Here is a 23,353-nt window from a genome sequence, read left to right as displayed (position 1 = left end):
CCTGAATTTCTCGCGCTTCTCTTCCTCCTCTCCCCTCTTGCCCCCCTTCTTATACAGACAATTGTTCCCCGCTTTAGCTCAGCTGGTAGAGCGGAGGACTGTAGATGAGTTGTTGGGTATCCTTAGGTCGCTGGTTCAATTCCGGCTCGAAGGAGTGTGATTTTAAATTCAGATCAAATATTTTCACATTTCCTTTAGACTTCGTATTGGCAGTTAAAAAAAGCCAATGGGTCAAGATCCAAATATATCACTTTACAGAGTGGAAGGAGTGTTTGTCATATTAGAGGCTTCTTTTTTACAAGCTTCAATAATTATGAAAACAAAGCTGGATGAAAACACTTGACGTTGGACTTCATACTTTTAATGTAAAGAAGAGACGGCTTGACCCCGACGTGATTTGAACACGCAACCTTCTGATCTGGAGTCAGACGCGCTACCGTTGCGCCACGAGGTCTTAAAAAACAGGTTATTGCTTCCTTTGCATGGCCGTTGACGCATTCACCACAAAAATGGAGCCTATTTTTTCTCAATAACCTCGAGAGGTACGGATGTCTGATTTTCTTGGAAACTTTTCGTGCCTTACGCTTTTTCCATCCTTCGATAGCTCAGCTGGTAGAGCGGAGGACTGTAGATGAGTTGTTGGGTATCCTTAGGTCGCTGGTTCAATTCCGGCTCGAAGGAGTGTGATTTTAAATTCAGATCAAATATTTTCACATTTCCTTTAGACTTCATATTGGCAGTTAAAAAAAGCCAATGGGTCAAGATCCAAATATATCACTTTACAGAGTGGAAGGAGTGTTTGTCATATTAGAGGCTTCTTTTTTACAAGCTTCAATAATTATGAAAACAAAGCTGGATGAAAACACTTGACGTTGGACTTCATACTTTTAATGTAAAGAAGAGACGGCTTGACCCCGACGTGATTTGAACACGCAACCTTCTGATCTGGAGTCAGACGCGCTACCATTGCGCCACGAGGTCTTAAAAAACAGGTTATTGCTTCCTTTGCATGGTGTTGACGCATTCACCACAAAAAGGAGCCTATTTTTCCCAATAACCTCGAGAGGTACGGATGTCTGAATTTCTTGACACTTCTGGTGCCTTATGCGTTACATCCTTCGATAGCTCAGCTGGTAGAGCGGAGGACTGTAGATGAGTTGTTGGGTATCCTTAGGTCGCTGGTTCAATTCCGGCTCGAAGGAGTGTGATTTTAAATTCAGATCAAATATTTCACATTTCCTTTAGACTTCGTATTGGCAGTAAAAAAAGCCAATGGGTCAAGATCCAAATATATCACCTTACAGAGTGGAAAGAGCGTTTGTCATATTAGAGGCTTCTTTTTTACACGCTTCAATATTTATGAAAACACTTGACGTTGGACTTCATACGTTTAATGTAAAGAAGAGATGGGTTGACCCCGACGTGATTTGAACACGCAACCTTCTGATCTGAGTCAGACGCGCTACCGTTGCGACACGAGGTCTTAAAAAACAGGTTATTGCTTCCTTTGCATGGCCGTTGACGCATTCACCACAAAAAGGAGCCTATTTTTCCCAATAACCTCGAGAGGTACGGATGTCTGAATTTCTTGACACCTTATGATGAAAACGCTTGACTTTGGACTTCATACTTTTAATGTAAAGAAGAGATGGCTTGTCCCCGACGTGATTTGAAAACGCAACCTTCTGATCTGGAGTCAGACGCGCTACCGTTGCACCACGAGGTCTTAAAAAACAGGTTATTGCTTCCTTTCCATGGCCGTTGATGCATTCACCCCAATAAGGAGCCTATTTTTCCCAATAACCTCGAGAGGTACGTATGTCTGAATTTCTTGACACCTTCTGGTGCCTTATGCGTTACATCCTTCGATAGCTCAGCTGGTAGAGCGGAGGACTGTAGATGAGTTGTTGGGTATCCTTAGGTCGCTGGTTCAATTCCGGCTCGAAGGAGTGTGGTTTTAAATTCAGATCAAATATTTTCACATTTCCTTTAGACTTCATATTGGCAGTTCAAAAAAGCCAATGGGTCAAGATCCAAATATATCACTTTACAGAGTGGAAGGAGTGTTTGTCATATTAGAGGCTTCTTTTTTACAAGCTTCAATAATTATGAAAACAAAGCTGGATGAAAACGCTTGACGTTGGACTTCATACTTTTAATGTAAAGAAGAGATGGCTTGACCCCGACGTGATTTGAACACGCAACCTTCTGATCTGGAGTCAGACGCGCTACCATTGCGCCACGAAGTCTTAAAAAACAGGTTATTGCTTCCTTTGCATGGCTGTTGACGCATTCACCACAAAAAGGAGCCTATTTTTCCCAATAACCTCGAGAGGTACGGATGTCTGGAATTTCTTGGACACTTCTGGTGCCTTATGCGTTACATCCTTCGATAGCTCAGCTGGTAGAGCGGAGGACTGTAGATGAGTTGTTGGGTATCCTTAGGTCGCTGGTTCGATTGCGGCTCCAAGGAGTGTGATTTTAAATTCAGATCAAATATTTTCACATTTCCTATAGACCTCGTATTGGCAGTTAAAAAAAGCCAATGGGTCAAGATCCAAATATATCACCTTACAGAGTGGAAAGAGCGTTTGTCATATTAGAGGCTTCGTTTTTACATGCTTCAATATTTATGAAAAACACTTGAATTGGACTTCATACTTTTAATGTAAAGAAGAGATGGCTTGACCCCAACGTGATTTGAACATGCAACCTTCTGATCGTGGAGTCAGACGCGCTACCGTTGCGTCACAAGGACTTAAAAAACAGGTTATTGCTTCCTTTGCCTGGCCGTTGATGGCATTCACCCCAATAAGGAGCCTACCTTTCCCAATAACCTCAAGAGTACGGATGTCTGATTTTCTTGGAAACTTTTCGTGCCTTGCGATTTTTCCATCCTTCTATAGCTCAGCTGGTAGAGCGAAGGACTGAAGATGAGTTGTTGGGTATCCTTAGGTCGCTGGTTCGATTGCGGCTCCAAGGAGTGTGATTTTAAATTCAGAGCAAATATTTTCACATTTCCTTTAGACCTCGTATTGGCAGTTAAAAAAACCAATGGGTCAAGATCCAAATATATCACCTTACAGAGTGGAAGGAGCGTTTGTCATATTAGAGGCTTCTTTTTTACACGCTTCAATAATTATGAAAACAAAGCTGGATGAAAACACTGACGTTGGACTTCATACTTTTAATGTAAAGAAGAGATGACTTGACCCCGACGTGATTTGAACACGTAACCTTCTGATCTGGAGTCAGACGCGCTACCATTGCGCCACGAATTCTTAAAAAAACAGGTTATTGCTTCCTTTGCATGGCCGTTGACGCATTCACCACAAAAAGGAGCCTATTTTTCCCAATAACCTCGAGAGGTACGGATGTCTGAATTTCTTGACACCTTCTGGTGCCTTATGATGAAAACGCTTGACTTTGGACTTCATACTTTTAATGTAAAGAAGAGATGGCTTGTCCCCGACGTGATTTGAAAACGCAACCTTCTGATCTGGAGTAAGACGCGCTACCGTTGCGCCACAAGGTCTTAAAAAAACAGGTTAGTGCTTCCCTTTCCATGGCCGTTGATGCATTCACCCCAATAAGGAGCCTATTTTTCCCAATAACCTCGAGAGGTACGGATGTCTGATTTTCTTGGAAACTTTTCGTGCCTTACGCTTTTTCCATCCTTCGATAGCTCAGCTGGTAGAGCGGAGGACTGTAGATGAGTTGTTGGGTATCCTTAGGTCGCTGGTTCGATTGCGGCTCCAAGGAGTGTGATTTTAAATTCAGAGCAAATATTTTCACATTTCCTATAGACCTCGTATTGGCAGTTAAAAAAGCCAATGGGTCAAGATCCTAATATATCACCTTACAGAGTGGAAAGAGCGTTTGTCATATTAGAGGCTTCTTTTTTACACGCTTCTATATTTATGAAAACACTTGACGTTGGACTTCATACGTTTAATGTAAAGAAGAGATGGGTTGACCCCGACGTGATTTGAACACGCAACCTTCTGATCTGGAGTCAGACGCGCTACCGTTGCGCCACGAGGTCTTAAAAAACAGGTTATTGCTTCCTTTGCATGGCCGTTGACGCATTCACCACAAAAAGGAGCCTATTTTTCCCAATAACCTCGAGAGGTACGGATGTCTGAATTTCTTGACACTCTGGCTTATGATGAAAACGCTTGACTTTGGACTTCATACTTTTAATGTAAAGAAGAGATGGCTTGTCCCCGACGTGATTTGAACACGCAACCTTCTGATCTGGAGTCAAGACGCGCTACCGTTGCGCCACAAGGTCTTAAAAAAAGGTTATTGCTTCCTTTCCATTGGCCGTTGACGAATTCACCCCAGAAAAGGAGCCTATTTTTCCCAATAACCTCGAGAGGTACGGATGTTTGAATTTCTTGACACCTTCTGGTGCCTTATGTGTTACATCCTTCGATAGCTCAGCTGGTAGAGTGGAGGACTGTAGATGAGTTGTTGGGTATCCTTAGGTCACTGGTTCAATTCCGGCTCGAAGGAGTGTGATTTTAAGTTCAGATCAAATATTTTCACATTTCCTTTAGACTTCGTATTGGCAGTTAAAAAAAAGCCAATGGGTCAAGTTCAAATATATCACTTTACAGAGTGGAAGGAGTGTTTGTCATATTAGAGGCTTCTTTTTTACAAGCTTCAATAATTATGAAAACAAAGTTGGATGAAAACACTTGACGTTGGACTTCATACTTTTAATGTAAAGAAGAGACGGCTTGACCCCGACGTGATTTGAACACGCAACCTTCTGATCTGGAGTCAGACGCGCTACCATTGCGCCACGAGGTCTTAAAAAACAGGTTATTGCTTCCTTTGCATGGCCGTTGACGCATTCACCACAAAAATGGAGCCTATTTTTCTCAATAACCTCGAGAGGTACGGATGTCTGATTTTCTTGGAAACTTTTCGTGCCTTATGCTTTTTCCATCCTTCGATAGCTCAGCTGGTAGAGCGGAGGACTGTAGATGAGTTGTTGGGTATCCTTAGGTCGCTGGTTCAATTCCGGCTCGAAGGAGTGTGATTTTAAATTCAGATCAAATATTTTCACATTTCCTTTAGACTTCATATTGGCAGTTAAAAAAAGCCAATGGGTCAAGATCCAAATATATCACTTTACAGAGTGGAAGGAGTGTTTGTCATATTAGAGGCTTCTTTTTTACACGCTTCAATATTTATGAAAACACTTGAATTGGACTTCATACGTTTAATGTAAAGAAGATGGGTTGACCCCGACGTGATTTGAACACGCAACCTTCTGATCTGGAGTCAGACGCGCTACCGTTGCACCACGAGGTCTTAAAAAACAGGTTATTGCTTCCTTTGCATGGCCGTTGACGCATTCACCACAAAAAGGAGCCTATTTTTCCCAATAACCTCGAGAGGTACGGACGTCTGAATTTCTTGACACCTTCTGGTGCCTTATGATGGAAACGCTTGACTTTGGACTTCATACTTTTAATGTAAAGAAGAGATGGCTTGTCCCCGACGTGATTTGAAAACGCAATCTTCTGATCTGGAGTAAGACGAGCTACCGTTGCGCCATAAGGTCTTAAAAAACAGGTTATTGCTTCCTTTCCATGGCCGTTGATGCATTCACCCCAATAAGGAGCCTATTTTTCCCAATAACCTCGAGAGGTACGTATGTCTGAATTTCTTGACACCATCTGGTGCCTTATGCGTTACATCCTTCGATGGCGGTACCTGACAACCACAAGTCTGTAAAATTAATCCAATAGTATGCCGACTTCTATCTTTTAAAAACCAATCACGTTATGACCTCTATCTTTTGAAAACCAATCACGTTACGACCTCTATCTTTTGAAAACCAATCACGTTACGACTTCTATCTTTTAAAAACCAATCACCTTACGACTTCTATCTTTTATAAATCAATCACGTTGCGATCTCTATTTTTCCGCGTCCAATGAAATGGCAAGGTCTATTTCTCATACACCAATCACGCACGTCCTCGCCAATTGCATGTAATCTCCGCTCAGGTAACGTTAAATTATTTACATTCCGCTCATGTATGTTATTTATATCTTGATATGAATGAAATGGTTTAGGATTTTTGTTCTTTAGGAATAGCAAGATTGGCCATGTAAATTAGCCTATGATTACCGCTTGATACTACGTAACGTCAACTGTCACTGATGTGTAAATACTATTACGACCGGAGCTAACGTAACTGTAAATATGTCGAATTTAACCGATTAACAAGTTTTCTCAATGAAAAAAAAAAAGCTTTTTATTTAATTGTAATAAGGTTCCACAGCTTTTTCCAAATGCGGCATTTGAACACACAAAATAAATTTGGAAAATGTTAATGTTTTGTTTAACTTTTACACGTATGTTATATGTTTGTACATATGTTATGACCAGTCAAAAGAAGTGAATGGATAAGTTTATACATTCAGGTTCATGCCCTTATCACATGGACACAGTTGAAAGACCACAATATGTTTAATCTGAGTATTTGTTTTAGTCAAATTAATCCATAATGCTATATATTTATTTATTTATTTATACTCATAAACGTGTTGTATGAGCCTAGGTCATTGAGACATACAGCCATAATAGAAAGATCTATCACAACTTGTTAAGACTCTATGTAATTGTTCTTATACTTTTATTCTTGTTATATGTATTTTTTTATATTTGTACAAACATACACACATACATACAAACATATATATATATATATATATATATATATATATATATATATATATATATATATATATATATATATAAATGTTATATAATTGTTTTGACATTATATATATGACTGAATTGTGCAATTGAAATGTTTCCTCTTGGCATGAATATAGCCCCTGCTGCTGACATGGCATTAAATAATAAATAAATAAATCACAACATGTTATATGTAAGATAATATGTGTATTATAATGAACTTATAATCTGCTATAATATGGCGGTCGTTCTGGACCAGGAACACAACTAGCTATCATGAAATGAACACAACAGGAGGGTAAATGCTACAGGCTACAATGGCAGTTAGTGTAACGTGTTATGTAGTGTTTCAGGCAACGACATGGCTTCAGCTAAGTCTCACAAAGGCATGAGTAATGCTGAATGGCTTGCGCGTCTGGAGAGTTTTGCCCAAACAGGAGTTTGGCCATCTACACAGGGGAATAGACCTTCTCCCCGACAAAAACGATGGCATGAGATGTATCAGAAGGTAAGTTATGCAGCTAGATTCATGGGCAAACTAACAAACTTTTTTGACAATACATTGTGGTATTTTTATTTATGTGTATGGTTAAGTAATTACATGTAAATACAATGTTATATTGATATAATTATGATGACTTATTGCTGTTTTGAGATCCAGTGTCAGAGGTATAATTCATGTTCACAGATAGAAAAGTGCCCTCTGCAAATGAGGGGACAGACCACTCTTCTGAAGGAAGCTCAGACATGTATTTGTGGCTTTCACAAGGTAACTTCAATTAGCCTGGTTCAAGTTGCATAAATAGATAGATGTGTTTGCAACATCAATGTGTCTTTATATCTAAAATCACATTAGGAAGACTGTTTTGTACTTTATGCATGTGTCACAGGTTCATCCACCAGTCACAGGGGAAGCATCACAGAGCACCCCGGCCCAAAGCACACCCTCTGTCAGCGATGTGTCATGTCCTGCAAAGAGACCTAAACTGACATTGTCAATGGTAAGCAGACCACACTATTGCATGCATCACTGCAGATACTGAAACATCTCAACCTTTAACTATAGTGTTAGGGTTTTGTTATCACTAACCATGACAAATCTTTTTAGTTTGAAAAGTCAAGGTTTGGAGGCTCACATGTGGCAGCAGCAAAACCTAATTTGAGCACCCAGAGGAAAACCTCTCAGGTTAATATTAAAAGACATCAAGACTTTTATAATGTCATCATGACTTTATCACTATGTAATTTTAATGTATTAAAAACATGGCAATCCCCTTAATAAATTATTCATAATGTTTGACTCCACAGATGTTAGAGCACTCCAGTTCAGCTACAGTTTCATGTCCACCCTCTGATCCTCATCCTCCTCCATCCCCCAAACCTCATCAGCCCGTCATCCAGTCCTCCTCTTCCTTCTTCCTTCCTCCACCTCAGAGTTCACAACGCATCAAAAAAACAGCAACGCCATCAACTGTTTCTGAGAATACTGTTGTGAGGAGCCCAGTAAGATCTCATTCAAAATATATACATGTCTTCATCATTTAATGCTCTCTTAGCTTTTATTTAAACCAGTGTTTTTTATAATATCAGCAGGTCTCATCTCAGCCAGAAGATCTCCCCCTTCTGTGGCCACAGACAATGCCACAGCAAGACCAGAAGTGGGTGTCAGAAGCACTTTTTAGGGTTGGTGCAAAGGGAAAGCTGGAGCTGCGTGAAAACCTACAGTTGTGGTATCACCCCCCACCACCAGCCCTGTTGTACCACCAAGCTCCAACACCTGATAGGTTTTTTTCACAGCGTCTCTTGCTCTGGATGCCATATAAGCTGTGGAAGGTGCAGCTCCAGTGTACTAACCCTGCCTGTGCCAGGCAACAGCTGTGTGGTGGTGGACTGCACAGGAGGGTACGACAGGTGTTAGACATTGACAGATACTACAACCTGGTGACAGAGACCCTGATCTGCACCAGGTGTAGAACCAGCTATCTGTCCTGGAGTCAAGCTGTGCTGCAGCAGTTGGACCTGGCCCATCGATCTGAATTCAGGGTCATCCTCACACGCAAGTAATTATTTTGCAGTCATTTTCACTTATGTGCTACCCTTTCTGATAAATATTTCCTACAATAATTAGATACCTTATAATAAGATACTTAAATGAATGCTTTTTTCCAAGGTATGCCTGTGACATTCGGGTTCTTCGCTTGCTGCGTGAGAGGGGCATGGGGAATGGCCCAGTGAGGATCATCGGCCAGCTGAGAGAGAACCACAGTGAGGAGTGGTTGAAACGTGCGCTTCGGTACACATCAGAGTGTGTGGCCTTTTTTGATAATCGTGGCCTGCATCCGCTGCACTTCCAGGAGCCACCACCACTTGCTTCAGTACCCAGCTACAAATGGCTCCTCACTGTATATAGTCAGGACATTCTCAACAGGCTCGATCACATAAAGGCCAGCATAACATCCACGTATGGATCAATCTTAAAAATGGATTCAACTAAAAAGGTCAGATAAGCTGCTTAATTGACTGTACCCTTATCTATAATGTATTGTTAGACCAAGAGAGCTTTATTTTTTTCAGTGTAACTGATTTGGATGCATGTTGTATTATTTGCTATGCTTATTGTTTCTTTCAGATCACCAAGAAGTTGAGCGGGCCTGCGAAAGGCACAGCACAGTGGCTTACCTCAGTGGGCAATGAGATAGGTCAGGTGCTGATGAGTGTCCTGACTGCGAATGAAGGGGCTGGGTTAGACCTCATGGCTGCAGGGCTCATGGAGCGATACCGGAGTGCTGGTGTTGATCCTCCCACTATCATTTATGTGGACTGTGATTGTTGCAAGAAAGTGGGAGAGACTAAATTGAAGAGGCGGTTCAGCGGCTGGCCAGATGTCATCGTCCGCCTAGACATTTGGCATTTTATGCGACGTCTGGCAGTAGGGTGCACCACTGACGCCCACCAGTTGTACCCTACTTTTATGGCAAGGCTGTCATCCTGTATTTTTGAGTGGGATGCAGGGGATCTCACTCTGCTGAGACAGGCCAAAAGGGAGCAACTCATCCAACAGGGCTGGCCTACTCTGTCGGAGGCAGAACTGGACCATCATTTAACTAAAGCTGAGCTGCTCCAGCACTGCAGGAGGAGAACACGGGGAGAAGAAACCACTTTCCGCCTCCTTGATATGCTCATCAGAGAGCTCATGGGTGGCAAGGGGAATGATGCTCTTGGTGTTCCTCTACTTGACAGTGTGAGAATGCAGCACATCTGGAATGTCCAGAGGCGGCACATCACCTGTATCCAAGACCCTCCAAATGTGCCGCTCTATACTGAAACTGGAACTACAAGCAAGGGTGGGGTGGTTCTAAAAACTTATCGTTGTGCCAGAGGCTCCACATCCCTGGAATCATTTCACTGCCACCTAAACAGATTTATTCCAGGTTTGTCATGTCAGAATATACCACATTTTGCCACTAATTCCTGTTTATCAAGATATTTGCAGATTAAATTTTATGTTTTGCATTTTCTCAAAGCAATATTTGGCTTTCTATTTCTTTTTCTAGGGAACAGCGCAAACAGCCTGAACTTCCAGATTTATCTCCTGGAAGGTTTATTACGCTGGAATCAGGACCGGGCTGAAGCTGCTGTTGCAGATGGAGGTTCAACTCTGCGCTCTTACACAGGGGAGCTGGTTTACTCTGTCAATGAGAACTACAATAAGTTGTATGGCAGGAAATTGGTCCCTAGCTTCACTCCACCTGCAGTATACACAGGTAAAAATATTTTGATAAATGCAGCTCATGATGTAGCATGTTTTTGGTAAAATTACAAGTGCTTTTGGACAATAATAATGTAATTTTGACATATCAGAGAAAAATTATACTACCAGAATATTTATACATTATTCTGTGTTCTAGGTTTCAGGGCAGAAAATAAAATACATAGTAGAATATAGAGTAATCCTGTCTTTTTATGATACCCTCTGAATTAGATATATATTGTTCATACAGAAGTGGACAACAAAATATTTACTGCATTTCTAAATAAACCTTTCTGCATAATTTCCATTAAAAATGTTTCCTGTTACAAATATTTCCTCAGGGGAGCTCATTGGAGTACAGTACTTGTTGAGGCAGAATAGTCAGCCCCTGGAGGACATGTGCCCTACCTCTGATAGGACCTCTCAATTGCTGGAGGAGATAGATGTGGAGGAGCAAGTGGAAAAGGATGAGGGTTTCATTGATTTCTTTGGAGAGGAAGCCACAGTGGCAAATCTTGTGGCATCAGATGACTTAGTCCTTTCAGGTCCACCAGTTCTACCAGCTGCACCAGTTCCCAGTGTCCAGGCTCCTACAGCTGCACCACTGCCCAGTGTCAAAATTCCACCAATGCCCATTGTCCAGACTCCACCACTGCCCAGTGTCCAGACTCCACCACTGCCCAGTGTCCAGACTCCACCATTGCCCAGTGTCCAGACTCCACCACTGCCCAGTGTCCAGACTCCACCACTGCCCAGTGTCCAGACTCCACCACTGCCCAGTGTCCAGGCTCCACCACTGCTCAGAGTCCGGGCTCCTTCAACTGCACCAGTGCCCAGTGTAGCTGCATCACTGCTCAGTGTCCAGGCTCCACCATTGTTCAGAGTCCGGGCTCCTTCAGCTGCACCAGTGCCCAGTGTCCAGGCTCCACCACTGCTCAGAGTCCGGGCTCCTTCAGCTGCACCAGTGCCCAGTGTAGCTGCACCACTGCCCAGTGTCCAGACTCCACCACTGCCCAGTGTCCAGGCTCCACCACTGCTCAGAGTCCGGGCTCCTTCAGCTGCACCAGTGCCCAGTGTAGCTGCACCACTGCCCAGTGTCCAGACTCCACCACTGCCCAGTGTCCAGGCTCCACCACTGCTCAGAGTCCGGGCTCCTTCAGCTGCACCAGTGCCCAGTGTAGCTGCACCACTGCCCAGTGTCCAGACTCCACCACTGCCCAGTGTCCAGGCTCCACCACTGCTCAGAGTCCGGGCTCCTTCAGCTGCACCAGTGCCCAGTGTAGCTGCACCACTGCCCAGTGTCCAGACTCCACCACTGCCCAGTGTCCAGGCTCCACCACTGCTCAGAGTCCGGGCTCCTTCAGCTGCACCAGTACCCAGTGTCCAGGATCCTTTAGATACACCAGTGCCCTCAGCAATGGTAAAATTTCCTTTTCTATACGAATTGTCACTCATTTAGTTATCTGCCATTAAGCAGTAAACTTACTTAACAGCATGTAAATACCTAACCAACAGTTATATATTTCCAGGCTGTTGACGAACACTGCATTCCTGGAATGGACCGGGTGGATGCGTTGGCAGAGTGTCTGGTGGAGCTGCGCACACAGACAAGCCTCACACTTACCAACCAACAAGTTGCGACCATTGTGGGTCTGTGGCAGAACCTGGACAAATTTGATAAAGACAGGGTGGTGTATGCTGCTCGTCATCAAGACAGGCTACTTACAGGACGTTTTAGGTCCCCAAAAAAGAAAGCTGTCTTCACTCCTGGTGTCGACAGCACAAAAAGGTGTGTTTTGGGTTCTAGCGGCTCTCCAGCACAGTGGCCTAATTGCTGTCGCCTTGTTGAAATGATTTTCATAAGGTTATGTAACATCCACCGAAGCCCCAAGAAACAGCGGACAGAATGTCTGTCTAGATGGGATCTCATTCTTCGTGATTACAGAAAAATTCGGCAGCTAATCCTGAACAATGGAACGGTGATGAGTGACACAACCCTTCAGCTAGTTGAGGTAAATCAGAGGACCCTTACGACATGGCACAATAACCGTTTAAAGGGTCAGGAGGTCTCCTTGCTGTTGCAAGGGCTGGACCTTCCAGAGGCACGTCCAGTGGCTTTGGATGTTTTGCCTCCAGCACGAGTACAGCCTGTTGTGCCTCCACAATATAGCCACCAGTTGCATACCTACCAGATGCCACCAGACACAGCTGGACAGGCAAAGACAAAGTTTAGAAAGATTGCGCCCTCAGCTACCTGTACATCTGCCACAGCAACTTCAATCTGGCCATCAGCCGTACACCCTCAGCGTTCAGCCACGTCCAGCCAGCTAAGGACAATTTGTCCCAGGCCGACAGCACCACACCCATTGGTTCCTGACACACCCACTGCCCCTGTTGTGTCTCAGATGTTTCTGGTGCCCTGCCCAGCCCCATTTTCCACCATTAACCCTGGAGCAATTTCCTCTGAGCCACCTGCAAATGACACAGCCACTCCAACCAAACGATCGTACAATCGCACTGTAAAAGCAAATTCGTGCAGAAAGTGTGGCCAATTTCGTACTCAAGAAACTGGCCATAGCCAGTACAAAGGCAAAATATATTGCCCTAATAAAGAAACAATTACAAAGGAGCAGTGGTTACAGATTATGAGAAGATAACTCATTTATTTATGTGTGATACATTCATTTTGTTCTCTTGGTTGGATCTGTTCTGTTTTTTATCTTCCAGCCATATTTAATGTTAAAGAGTTATACTGTGCACTTTTTTTTATCTTGTATTATTATTATTATTATTATTATTATTATAAACATGTGGGTATGTATGTGAATACACTATAATACATATGGAAATATATATACATATTAAATAAAGTTAAACTATTATTATTATTATTATAGAAAGGTTTATGTGTAGAGGAAGCAGTATAAAGTAAAATACCAAAATGTGTAGATTTTGATGTATATATTTATATATTTTTTTGTACTTATTTTATATAGCGTGTGCACTTAAAATTCTTAATTTTATATTGAATTTAGTACTTTTCCTACATTTTTTTAAATATGTATATAGTTAATAAATATATTTCTCTTTGACTGGTGTGTTGTATTTATTTGTTTTATTGAATGTAATGACATTCAGTTTACAGTTAAATTCAGTGTCACGTGTAGCTTTGCAGTAAGTAATATGATACAATAAAGTGTGAATGCCGTAATAAGGAGGTTATTTTGTCCCTACTGCCACAGGAAATGATTGCCTTAATAAATGCACTTTGACTAATGATAATGATAATGAGAATAAAATAAAAATCAATCTTAGAAACGAAAGAATTATTAAATCAAAAACATTACTGTCAAAATCAATCTTAGAAATGAAACAATAATTAAATTCAAATACATTACTTTTAAAATCAAACTTGGACACGAAACAATCGATTTACGATTTTTAACAAATACACGCATAACTTTATGTGACAGCGTGGATTCGAACCTACGATTTCCTGAATTTCTCGCGCTTCTCTTCCTCTCTCTCCCCTCTTCCCCCCCTTCTTATACAGACAATTGTTCCCCAGCTTTAGCTCAGCTGGTAGAGCGGAGGACTGTAGATGAGTTGTTGGGTATCCTTAGGTCGCTGGTTCAATTCCGGCTCGAAGGAGTGTGATTTTAAGTTCAGATCAAATATTTTCACATTTCCTTTAGACTTCGTATTGGCAGTTAAAAAAAATAAAATGGGTCAAGATTCAAATATATCACTTTACAGAGTGGAAGGAGTGTTTGTCATATTAGAGGCTTCTTTTTTACAAGCTTCAATAATTATGAAAACAAAGCTGGATGAAAACACTTGACGTTGGACTTCATACTTTTAATGTAAAGAAGAGACGGCTTGACCCCGACGTGATTTGAACACGCAACCTTCTGATCTGGAGTCAGACGCGCTACCGTTGCGCCACGAGGTCTTAAAAAACAGGTTATTGCTTCCTTTGCATGGCCGTTGACGCATTCACCACAAAAATGGAGCCTATTTTTCTCAATAACCTCGAGAGGTACGGATGTCTGATTTTCTTGGAAACTTTTCGTGCCTTACGCTTTTTCCATCCTTCGATAGCTCAGCTGGTAAAGCGGAGGACTGTAGATGAGTTGTTGGGTATCCTTAGGTCGCTGGTTCAATTCCGGCTCGAAGGAGTGTGATTTTAAATTCAGATCAAATATTTTCACATTTCCTTTAGACTTCATATTGGCAGTTAAAAAAAGCCAATGGGTCAAGATCCAAATATATCACTTTACAGAGTGGAAGGAGTGTTTGTCATATTAGAGGCTTCTTTTTTACAAGCTTCAATAATTATGAAAACAAAGCTGGATGAAAACACTTGACGTTGGACTTCATACTTTTAATGTAAAGAAGAGACGGCTTGACCCCGACGTGATTTGAACACGCAACCTTCTGATCTGGAGTCAGACGCGCTACCATTGTGCCACGAGGTCTAAAAAAACAGGTTATTGCTTCCTTTGCATGGTCGTTGACGCATTCACCACAAAAAGGAGCCTATTTTTCCCAATAACCTCGAGAAGTACGGATGTCTGAATTTCTTGACACCTTCTGGTGCCTTATGCGTTACATCCTTCGATAGCTCAGCTGGTAGAGCGGAGGACTGTAGATGAGTTGTTGGGTATCCTTAGGTCGCTGGTTAAATTCCGGCTCGAAGGAGTGTGATTTTAAATTCAGATCAAATATTTTCACATTTCCTTTAGACTTCGTATTGGCAGATAAAAAAAGCCAATGGGTCAAGATCCAAATATATCACCTTACAGAGTGGAAAGAGCGTTTGTCATATTAGAGGCTTCTTTTTTACACGCTTCGATATTTATGAAAACACTTGACGTTGGACTTCATACGTTTAATGTAAAGAAGAGATGGGCTGACCCCGACGTGATTTGAACACGCAACCTTCTGATCTGGAGTCAGACGCGCTACCGTTGCGACACGAGGTCTTAAAAAACAGGTTATTGCTTCCTTTGCATGGCCGTTGACGCATTCACCACAAAAAGGAGCCTATTTTTCCCAATAACCTCGAGAGGTACGGATGTCTGAATTTCTTGACACCTTATGATGAAAACGCTTGACTTTGGACTTCATACTTTTAATGTAAAGAAGAGATGGCTTGTCCCCGACGTGATTTGAAAACGCAACCTTCTGATCTGGAGTCAGACACGCTACCGTTGCACCACGAGGTCTTAAAAAACAGGTTATTGCTTCCTTTCCATGGCCGTTGATGCATTCACCCCAATAAGGAGCCTATTTTTCCCAATAACCTCGATAGGTACGTATGTCTGAATTTCTTGACACCTTCTGGTGCCTTGTGCGTTACATACTTCGATAGCTCAGCTGGTAGAGCGGAGGACTGTAGATGAGTTGTTGGGTGTCCTTAGGTCGCTGGTTCGATTGCGGCTCCAAGGAGTGTGATTTTAAATTCAGAGCAAATATTTTCACATTTCCTATAGACCTCGTATTGGCAGTTCAAAAAAGCCAATGGGTCAAGATCCAAATATATAACTTTACAGAGTGGAAGTAGTGTTTGTCATATTAGAGGCTTCTTTTTTACAGCTTCAATAATTATGAAAACGAAGCTGGATGAAAACGCTTGACGTTGGACTTCATACTTTTAATGTAAAGAAGAGATGGCTTGACCCCGACGTGATTTGAACATGCAACCTTCTGATCTGGAGTCAGACGCGCTACCATTGCGCCACGAGGTCTTAAAAAACAGGTTATTGCTTCCTTTCCATGGCCGTTGATGCATTCACCACAAAAATGGAGCCTATTGTTCTCAATAACCTCGAGAGGTACGGATGTCTGGTTTTCTTGGAAACTTTTCGTGCCTTACGCTTTTTCCATCCTTTGATAGCTCAGCTGGTAGAGCGGAGGACTGTAGATGAGTTGTTGGGTATTCTTAGGTCGCTGGTTCAATTCCGGCTCGAAGGAGTGTGATTTTAAATTCAGATCAAATATTTTCACATTTCCTTTAGACTTCATATTGGCAGTTAAAAAAAGCCAATGGGTCAAGATCCAAATATATCACTTTACAGAGTGGAAGGAGTGTTTGTCATATTAGAGGCTTCTTTTTTACAAGCTTCAATAATTATGAAAACAAAGCTGGATGAAAACACTTGACGTTGGACTTCATACTTTTAATGTAAAGAAGAGATGGCTTGACCCCGACGTGATTTGAACACGCAACCTTCTGACGTGGAGTCAGACGCGCTACCGTTGCGCCACGAGGTCTTAAAAAACAGGTTATTGCTTCCTTTGCATGGCCGTTGATGCATTCACCCCAATAAGGAGCCTACCCTTCCCAATAACATCAAGAGGTACGGATGTCTGATTTTCTTGGAAACTTTTCGTGCCTTGCGATTTTTCCATCCTTCTATAGCTCAGCTGGTAGAGCGAAGGACTGAAGATGAGTTGTTGGGTATCCTTAGGTCGCTGGTTCGATTGCGGCTCCAAGGAGTGTGATTTTAAATTCAGAGCAAATATTTTCACATTTCCTTTAGACCTCGTATTGGCAGTTAAAAAAACCAATGGGTCAAGATCCAAATATATCACCTTACAGAGTGGAAGGAGCGTTTGTCATATTAGAGGCTTCTTTTTTACACGCTTCAATAATTATGAAAACAAAGCTGGATGAAAACACTTGACGTTGGACTTCATACTTTTAATGTAAAGAAGAGATGACTTGACCCCGACGTGATTTGAACACGTAACCTTCTGATCTGGAGTCAGACGCGCTACCATTGCGCCACGAATTCTTAAAAAACAGGTTATTGCTTCCTTTGCATGGCCGTTGACGCATTCACCACAAAAAGGAGCCTATTTTTCCCAATAACCTCGAGAGGTACGGATGTCTGAATTTCTTGACACCTTCTGGTGCCTTATGATGAAAACGCTTGACTTTGGACTTCATACTTTTAATGTAAAGAAGAGATGGCTTGTCCCCGACGTGATTTGAAAACGCAACCTTCTGATCTGGAGTAAGACGCGCTACCGTTGCGCCACAAGGTCTTAAAAAACAGGTTAGTGCTTCCTTTCCATGGCCGTTGATGCATTCACCCCAATAAGGAGCCTATTTTTCCCAATAACCTCGAGAGGTACGGATGTCTGATTTTCTTGGAAACTTTTCGTGCCTTACGCTTTTTCCATCCTTCGATAGCTCAGCTGGTAGAGCGGAGGACTGTAGATGAGTTGTTGGGTATCCTTAGGTCGCTGGTTCGATTGCGGCTCCAAGGAGTGTGATTTTAAATTCAGAGCAAATATTTTCACATTTCCTATAGACCTCGTATTGGCAGTTAAAAAAGCCAATGGGTCAAGATCCTAATATATCACCTTACAGAGTGGAAAGAGCGTTTGTCATATTAGAGGCTTCTTTTTTACACGCTTCTATATTTATGAAAACACTTGACGTTGGACTTCATACGTTTAATGTAAAGAAGAGATGGGTTGACCCCGACGTGATTTGAACACGCAACCTTCTGATCTGGAGTCAGACGCGCTACCGTTGCGCCACGAGGTCTTAAAAAACAGGTTATTGCTTCCTTTGCATGGCCGTTGACGCATTCACCACAAAAAGGAGCCTATTTTTCCCAATAACCTCGAGAGGTACGGATGTCTGAATTTCTTGACATCTTATGATGAAAACGCTTGACTTTGGACTTCATACTTTTAATGTAAAGAAGAGATGGCTTGTCCCCGACGTGATTTGAACACGCAACCTTCTGATCTGGAGTCAGACGCGCTACCGTTGCGCCACAAGGTCTTAAAAAAAAGGTTATTGCTTCCTTTCCATTGCCGTTGACGAATTCACCAGAAAAAGGAGCCTATTTTTCCCAATAACCTCGAGAGGTACGGATGTTTGAATTTCTTGACACCTTCTGGTGCCTTATGTGTTACATCCTTCGATAGCTCAGCTGGTAGAGTGGAGGACTGTAGATGAGTTGTTGGGTATCCTTAGGTCACTGGTTCAATTCCGGCTCGAAGGAGTGTGATTTTAAATTCAGATCAAATATTTTCACATTTCCTTTAGACTTCGTATTGGCAGTTAAAAAAAGCCAATGGGTCAAGTTCCAAATATATCACTTTACAGAGTGGAAGGAGTGTTTGTCATATTAGAGGCTTCTTTTTTACAAGCTTCAATAATTATGAAAACAAAGCTGGATGAAAACACTTGACGTTGGACTTCATACTTTTAATGTAAAGAAGAGACGGCTTGACCCCGACGTGATTTGAACACGCAACCTTCTGATCTGGAGTCAGACGCACTACCATTGCGCCACGAGGTCTTAAAAAACAGGTTATTGCTTCCTTTGCATGGCCGTTGACGCATTCACCACAAAAATGGAGCCTATTTTTCTCAATAACCTCGAGAGGTACGGATGTCTGATTTTCTTGGAAACTTTTCGTGCCTTACGCGTTTTCCATCCTTCGATAGCTCAGCTGGTAGAGCGGAGGACTGTAGATGAGTTGTTGGGTATCCTTAGGTCGCTGGTTCAATTCTGGCTCGAAGGAGTGTGATTTTAAATTCAGATCAAATATTTTCACATTTCCTTTAGACTTCGTATTGGCAGTTAAAAAAAGCCAATGGGTCAAGATCCAAATATATCACTTTACAGAGTGGAAGGAGTGTTTGTCATATTAGAGGCTTCTTTTTTACACGCTTCAATATTTATGAAAACGCTTGACGTTGGACTTCATACGTTTAATGTAAAATGGGCTGACCCCGACTAGATTTGAACACGCAACCTTCTGATCTGGAGTCAGACGCGCTACCGTTGCGCCACGAGGTCTTAAAAAACAGGTTATTGCTTCCTTTGCATGGCCGTTGACGCATTCACCACGAAAAGGAGCCTATTTTTCCCAATAACCTCGAGAGGTATGGATGTCTGAATTTCTTGACACCTTCTGGTGCATTATGATGGAAACGCTTGACTTTGGACTTCATACTTTTAATGTAAAGAAGAGACGGCTTGTCCCCGACTTGATTTGAACATGCAACCTTCTGATCTGGAGTCAGACGCGCTACCGTTGCGCCACAAGGTCTTAAAAAACAGGTTATTGCTTCCTTTGCATGGCCGTTGACGCATTCACCACAAAAATGGAGCCTATTGTTTTCAATAACCTCGAGAGGTACGGATGTCTGATTTTCTTGGAAACTTTTCGTGCCTTACGCTTTTTCCATCCTTCGATGGCGGTACCTGACAACCACAAGTCTGTAAAATTAATCCAATAGTATGCCGACTTCTATCTTTTAAAAACCAATCACGTTATGACCTCTATCTTTTGAAAACCAATCACGTTACGACCTCTATCTTTTGAAAACCAATCACGTTACGACTTCTATCTTTTAAAAACCAATCACGTTACGACTTCTATCTTTTATAAATCAATCACGTTGCGATCTCTATTTTTCCGCGTCCAATGAAATGGCAAGGTCTATTTCTCATACACCAATCACGCACGTCCTCGCCAATTGCATGTAATCTCCGCTCAGGTAACGTTAAATTATTTACATTCCGCTCATGTATGTTATTTATATCTTGATATGAATGAAATGGTTTAGGATTTTTGTTCTTTAGGAATAGCAAGATTGGCCATGTAAATTAGCCTATGATTACCGCTTGATACTACGTAACGTCAACTGTCACTGATGTGTAAATACTATTACGACCGGAGCTAACGTAACTGTAAATATGTCGAATTTAACCGATTAACAAGTTTTCTCAATGAAAAAAAAAATGCTTTTTATTGAATTGTAATAAGGTTCCGCAGCTTTTTCCAAATGCGGCATTTGAACACACAAAATAAATTTGGAAAATGTTAATGTTTTGTTTAACTTTTACACGTATGTTATATGTTTGTACATATGTTATGACCAGTCAAAAGAAGTGAATGGATAAGTTTATACATTCAGGTTCATGCCCTTATCACATGGACACAGTTGAAAGACCACAATATGTTTAATCTGAGTATTTGTTTTAGTCAAATTAATCCATAATGCTATATATTTATTTATTTATTTATACTCATAAACGTGTTGTATGAGCCTAGGTCATTGAGACATACAGCCATAATAGAAAGATCTATCACAACTTGTTAAGACTCTATGTAATTGTTCTTATACTTTTATTCTTGTTATAATCTTATTATATGTATTTTTTTATATTTGTACAAACATACACACATACATACAAACATATATATATATATATATATATATATATATATATATATATAAATGTTATATAATTGTTTTGACATTATATATATGACTGAATTGTGCAATTGAAATGGCATGAATATAGCCCCTGCTGCTGACATGGCATTAAATAATAAATAAATAAATCACAACATGTTATATGTAAGATAATATGTGTATTATAATGAACTTATAATCTGCTATAATATGGCGGTCGTTCTGGACCAGGAACACAACTAGCTATCATGAAATGAACACAACAGGAGGGTAAATGCTACAGGCTACAATGGCAGTTAGTGTAACGTGTTATGTAGTGTTTCAGGCAACGACATGGCTTCAGCTAAGTCTCACAAAGGCATGAGTAATGCTGAATGGCTTGCGCGTCTGGAGAGTTTTGCCCAAACAGGAGTTTGGCCATCTACACAGGGGAATAGACCTTCTCCCCGACAAAAAGATGGCATGAGATGTATCAGAAGGTAAGTTATGCAGCTAGATTCATGGGCAAACTAACAAACTTTTTTGACAATACATTGTGGTATTTTTATTTATGTGTATGGTTAAGTAATTACATGTAAATACAATGTTATATTGATATAATTATGATGACTTATTGCTGTTTTGAGATCCAGTGTCAGAGGTATAATTCATGTTCACAGATAGAAAAGTGCCCTCTGCAAATGAGGGGACAGACCACTCTTCTGAAGGAAGCTCAGACATGTATTTGTGGCTTTCACAAGGTAACTTCAATTAGCCTGGTTCAAGTTGCATAAATAGATAGATGTGTTTGCAACATCAATGTGTCTTTATATCTAAAATCACATTAGGAAGACTGTTTTGTACTTTATGCATGTGTCACAGGTTCATCCACCAGTCACAGGGGAAGCATCACAGAGCACCCCGGCCCAAAGCACACCCTCTGTCAGCGATGTGTCATGTCCTGCAAAGAGACCTAAACTGACATTGTCAATGGTAAGCAGACCACACTATTGCATGCATCACTGCAGATACTGAAACATCTCAACCTTTAACTATAGTGTTAGGGTTTTGTTATCACTAACCATGACAAATCTTTTTAGTTTGAAAAGTCAAGGTTTGGAGGCTCACATGTGGCAGCAGCAAAACCTAATTTGAGCACCCAGAGGAAAACCTCTCAGGTTAATATTAAAAGACATCAAGACTTTTATAATGTCATCATGACTTTATCACTATGTAATTTTAATGTATTAAAAACATGGCAATCCCCTTAATAAATTATTCATAATGTTTGACTCCACAGATGTTAGAGCACTCCAGTTCAGCTACAGTTTCATGTCCACCCTCTGATCCTCATCCTCCTCCATCCCCCAACCTCATCAGCCCGTCATCCAGCCCTCCTCTTCCTTCTTCCTTCCTCCACCTCAGAGTTCACAACCGCATCAAAAAACAGCAACGCCATCAACTGTTTCTGAGAATACTGTTGTGAGGAGCCCAGTAAGATCTCATTCAAAATATATACATGTCTTCATCATTTAATGCTCTCTTAGCTTTTATTTAAACCAGTGTTTTTTTATAATATCAGCAGGTCTCATCTCAGCCAGAAGATCTCCCCCTTCTGTGGGCCACAGACAATGCCACAGCAAGACCAGAAGTGGGTGTCAGAAGCACTTTTTAGGGTTGGTGCAAAGGGAAAGCTGGAGCTGCGTGAAAACCTACAGTTGTGGTATCACCCCCCACCACCAGCCCTGTTGTACCACCAAAGCTCCAACACCTGATAGGTTTTTTTCACAGCGTCTCTTGCTCTGGATGCCATATAAGCTGTGGAAGGTGCGGCTCCAGTGTACTAACCCTGCCTGTGCCAGGCAACAGCTGTGTGGTGGTGGACTGCACAGGAGGGTACGGACAGGTGTTAGACATTGACAGATACTAACACCTGGTGACAGAGACCCTGATCTGCACCAGGTGTAGAACCAGCTATCTGTCCTGGAGTCAAGCTGTGCTGCAGCAGTTGGACCTGGCCCATCGATCTGAATTCAGGGTCATCCTCACACGCAAGTAATTATTTTGCAGTCATTTTCACTTATGTGCTACCCTTTCTGATAAATTATTTCCTACAATAATTAGATACCTTATAATAAAGATACTTAAATGAATGCTTTTTGTCCAAGGTATGCCTGTGACAATTCGGGTTCTTCGCTTGCTGCGTGAGAGGGGCATGGGGGAATGGCCCAGTGAGGATCATCGGCCAGCTGAGAGAGAACCACAGTGAGGAGTGGTTGAAACGTGCGCTTCGGTACACATCAGAGTGTGTGGCCTTTTTTGATAATCGTGGCCTGCATCCGCTGCACTTCCAGGAGCCACCACCACTTGCTTCAGTACCCAGCTACAAATGGCTCCTCACTGTATATAGTCAGGACATTCTCAACAGGCTCGATCACATAAAGGCCAGCATAACATCCACGTATGGATCAATCTTAAAAATGGATTCAACTAAGAAGGTCAGATAAGCTGCTTAATTGACTGTACCCTTATCTATAATGTATTGTTAGACCAAGAGAGCTTTATTTTTTCAGTGTAACTGATTTGGATGCATGTTGTATTATTTGCTATGCTTATTGTTTCTTTCAGATCACCAAGAAGTTGAGTGGCCTGCGAAAGGCACA

General features: G+C 41.6%; 3 protein-coding genes and 20 non-coding genes across 23 annotated transcripts; 9 read left to right on the top strand and 14 right to left on the bottom strand.

The window, feature by feature from the left end:
* Positions 1-382: 382 nt before the first annotated feature.
* Positions 383-454, bottom strand: trnaw-cca (transfer RNA tryptophan (anticodon CCA)). The gene has a single exon. It is a non-coding gene; the product is annotated as a tRNA-Trp (tRNA).
* Positions 455-594: 140 nt separating this feature from the next.
* trnay-gua (transfer RNA tyrosine (anticodon GUA)) lies at positions 595-681 on the top strand. The gene is given in 2 exon segments: positions 595-631; positions 646-681. It is a non-coding gene; the product is annotated as a tRNA-Tyr (tRNA).
* Positions 682-909: 228 nt separating this feature from the next.
* trnaw-cca (transfer RNA tryptophan (anticodon CCA)) lies at positions 910-981 on the bottom strand. Its single transcript has one exon. It is a non-coding gene; the product is annotated as a tRNA-Trp (tRNA).
* A 134-nt stretch (positions 982-1,115) lies between these two features.
* On the top strand, positions 1,116-1,202 carry trnay-gua (transfer RNA tyrosine (anticodon GUA)). The gene is given in 2 exon segments: positions 1,116-1,152; positions 1,167-1,202. It is a non-coding gene; the product is annotated as a tRNA-Tyr (tRNA).
* A 660-nt stretch (positions 1,203-1,862) lies between these two features.
* Positions 1,863-1,949, top strand: trnay-gua (transfer RNA tyrosine (anticodon GUA)). Its single transcript is given in 2 exon segments — positions 1,863-1,899; positions 1,914-1,949. It is a non-coding gene; the product is annotated as a tRNA-Tyr (tRNA).
* A 228-nt stretch (positions 1,950-2,177) lies between these two features.
* On the bottom strand, positions 2,178-2,249 carry trnaw-cca (transfer RNA tryptophan (anticodon CCA)). Its single transcript has one exon. It is a non-coding gene; the product is annotated as a tRNA-Trp (tRNA).
* Positions 2,250-3,209: 960 nt separating this feature from the next.
* On the bottom strand, positions 3,210-3,281 carry trnaw-cca (transfer RNA tryptophan (anticodon CCA)). The gene has a single exon. It is a non-coding gene; the product is annotated as a tRNA-Trp (tRNA).
* A 692-nt stretch (positions 3,282-3,973) lies between these two features.
* On the bottom strand, positions 3,974-4,045 carry trnaw-cca (transfer RNA tryptophan (anticodon CCA)). The gene has a single exon. It is a non-coding gene; the product is annotated as a tRNA-Trp (tRNA).
* Positions 4,046-4,746: 701 nt separating this feature from the next.
* On the bottom strand, positions 4,747-4,818 carry trnaw-cca (transfer RNA tryptophan (anticodon CCA)). The gene has a single exon. It is a non-coding gene; the product is annotated as a tRNA-Trp (tRNA).
* A 139-nt stretch (positions 4,819-4,957) lies between these two features.
* trnay-gua (transfer RNA tyrosine (anticodon GUA)) lies at positions 4,958-5,044 on the top strand. Its single transcript is given in 2 exon segments — positions 4,958-4,994; positions 5,009-5,044. It is a non-coding gene; the product is annotated as a tRNA-Tyr (tRNA).
* A 209-nt stretch (positions 5,045-5,253) lies between these two features.
* trnaw-cca (transfer RNA tryptophan (anticodon CCA)) lies at positions 5,254-5,325 on the bottom strand. The gene has a single exon. It is a non-coding gene; the product is annotated as a tRNA-Trp (tRNA).
* Positions 5,326-6,856: 1,531 nt separating this feature from the next.
* Positions 6,857-9,234, top strand: LOC113089270 (uncharacterized). The gene is made up of 7 exons (XM_026255974.1): positions 6,857-7,231; positions 7,412-7,492; positions 7,614-7,724; positions 7,832-7,909; positions 8,032-8,226; positions 8,314-8,783; positions 8,894-9,234. Exons 1-7 carry the CDS (start codon positions 7,085-7,087, stop codon positions 9,228-9,230), a joined length of 1,419 nt encoding a protein of 472 aa, XP_026111759.1. The 5' UTR covers positions 6,857-7,084; the 3' UTR covers positions 9,231-9,234.
* A 26-nt stretch (positions 9,235-9,260) lies between these two features.
* On the top strand, positions 9,261-11,316 carry LOC113089269 (uncharacterized). The gene is made up of 4 exons (XM_026255972.1): positions 9,261-10,154; positions 10,278-10,487; positions 10,816-11,133; positions 11,312-11,316. The coding sequence occupies exons 1-4, from the start codon at positions 9,434-9,436 to the stop codon at positions 11,314-11,316; spliced, it is 1,254 nt and encodes a 417-aa protein (XP_026111757.1). The 5' UTR covers positions 9,261-9,433.
* A 424-nt stretch (positions 11,317-11,740) lies between these two features.
* On the top strand, positions 11,741-12,920 carry LOC113089268 (uncharacterized). Its single transcript, XM_026255971.1, has 3 exons — positions 11,741-11,894; positions 12,004-12,730; positions 12,880-12,920. Exons 1-3 carry the CDS (start codon positions 11,892-11,894, stop codon positions 12,918-12,920), a joined length of 771 nt encoding a protein of 256 aa, XP_026111756.1. The 5' UTR covers positions 11,741-11,891.
* Positions 12,921-14,354: 1,434 nt separating this feature from the next.
* trnaw-cca (transfer RNA tryptophan (anticodon CCA)) lies at positions 14,355-14,426 on the bottom strand. Its single transcript has one exon. It is a non-coding gene; the product is annotated as a tRNA-Trp (tRNA).
* A 139-nt stretch (positions 14,427-14,565) lies between these two features.
* Positions 14,566-14,652, top strand: trnay-gua (transfer RNA tyrosine (anticodon GUA)). Its single transcript is given in 2 exon segments — positions 14,566-14,602; positions 14,617-14,652. It is a non-coding gene; the product is annotated as a tRNA-Tyr (tRNA).
* Positions 14,653-14,880: 228 nt separating this feature from the next.
* On the bottom strand, positions 14,881-14,952 carry trnaw-cca (transfer RNA tryptophan (anticodon CCA)). The gene has a single exon. It is a non-coding gene; the product is annotated as a tRNA-Trp (tRNA).
* A 1,200-nt stretch (positions 14,953-16,152) lies between these two features.
* trnaw-cca (transfer RNA tryptophan (anticodon CCA)) lies at positions 16,153-16,224 on the bottom strand. Its single transcript has one exon. It is a non-coding gene; the product is annotated as a tRNA-Trp (tRNA).
* Positions 16,225-17,202: 978 nt separating this feature from the next.
* Positions 17,203-17,274, bottom strand: trnaw-cca (transfer RNA tryptophan (anticodon CCA)). The gene has a single exon. It is a non-coding gene; the product is annotated as a tRNA-Trp (tRNA).
* Positions 17,275-17,963: 689 nt separating this feature from the next.
* trnaw-cca (transfer RNA tryptophan (anticodon CCA)) lies at positions 17,964-18,035 on the bottom strand. Its single transcript has one exon. It is a non-coding gene; the product is annotated as a tRNA-Trp (tRNA).
* A 171-nt stretch (positions 18,036-18,206) lies between these two features.
* trnaw-cca (transfer RNA tryptophan (anticodon CCA)) lies at positions 18,207-18,278 on the bottom strand. The gene has a single exon. It is a non-coding gene; the product is annotated as a tRNA-Trp (tRNA).
* Positions 18,279-18,729: 451 nt separating this feature from the next.
* On the bottom strand, positions 18,730-18,801 carry trnaw-cca (transfer RNA tryptophan (anticodon CCA)). The gene has a single exon. It is a non-coding gene; the product is annotated as a tRNA-Trp (tRNA).
* A 139-nt stretch (positions 18,802-18,940) lies between these two features.
* trnay-gua (transfer RNA tyrosine (anticodon GUA)) lies at positions 18,941-19,027 on the top strand. The gene is given in 2 exon segments: positions 18,941-18,977; positions 18,992-19,027. It is a non-coding gene; the product is annotated as a tRNA-Tyr (tRNA).
* Positions 19,028-23,353: the final 4,326 nt, after the last annotated feature.

This window comes from Carassius auratus, unplaced genomic scaffold (assembly GCF_003368295.1).
Source record: "Carassius auratus strain Wakin unplaced genomic scaffold, ASM336829v1 scaf_tig00049116, whole genome shotgun sequence".
Lineage (NCBI taxonomy): Eukaryota > Metazoa > Chordata > Actinopteri > Cypriniformes > Cyprinidae > Carassius > Carassius auratus.
Note: the sequence above shows the minus strand (reverse complement) of the source record. Positions and strands in the feature narration are given on the sequence as shown.

Excerpts from the sequence above, each read along its gene's own strand:
- LOC113089268 (XM_026255971.1), top strand. Across the intron at positions 12,731-12,879 it reads GATTGCGCCCTCAGCTACCT|ATGTTTCTGGTGCCCTGCCC; the intron begins GTACATCTGCCA and ends GTTGTGTCTCAG.
- LOC113089269 (XM_026255972.1), top strand. The coding sequence starts at position 9,434 with ATGAGTGTCCTGACTGCGAATGAAGGGGCTGGGTTAGACCTCATGGCT. Across the intron at positions 10,155-10,277 it reads CCTAAACAGATTTATTCCAG|GGAACAGCGCAAACAGCCTG; the intron begins GTTTGTCATGTC and ends TTCTTTTTCTAG. Across the intron at positions 10,488-10,815 it reads TCCACCTGCAGTATACACAG|GGGAGCTCATTGGAGTACAG; the intron begins GTAAAAATATTT and ends ATATTTCCTCAG.
- LOC113089270 (XM_026255974.1), top strand. The coding sequence starts at position 7,085 with ATGGCTTCAGCTAAGTCTCACAAAGGCATGAGTAATGCTGAATGGCTT. Across the intron at positions 7,725-7,831 it reads CTAAACTGACATTGTCAATG|TTTGAAAAGTCAAGGTTTGG; the intron begins GTAAGCAGACCA and ends AAATCTTTTTAG. Across the intron at positions 8,784-8,893 it reads AGGGTCATCCTCACACGCAA|GTATGCCTGTGACATTCGGG; the intron begins GTAATTATTTTG and ends CTTTTTTCCAAG.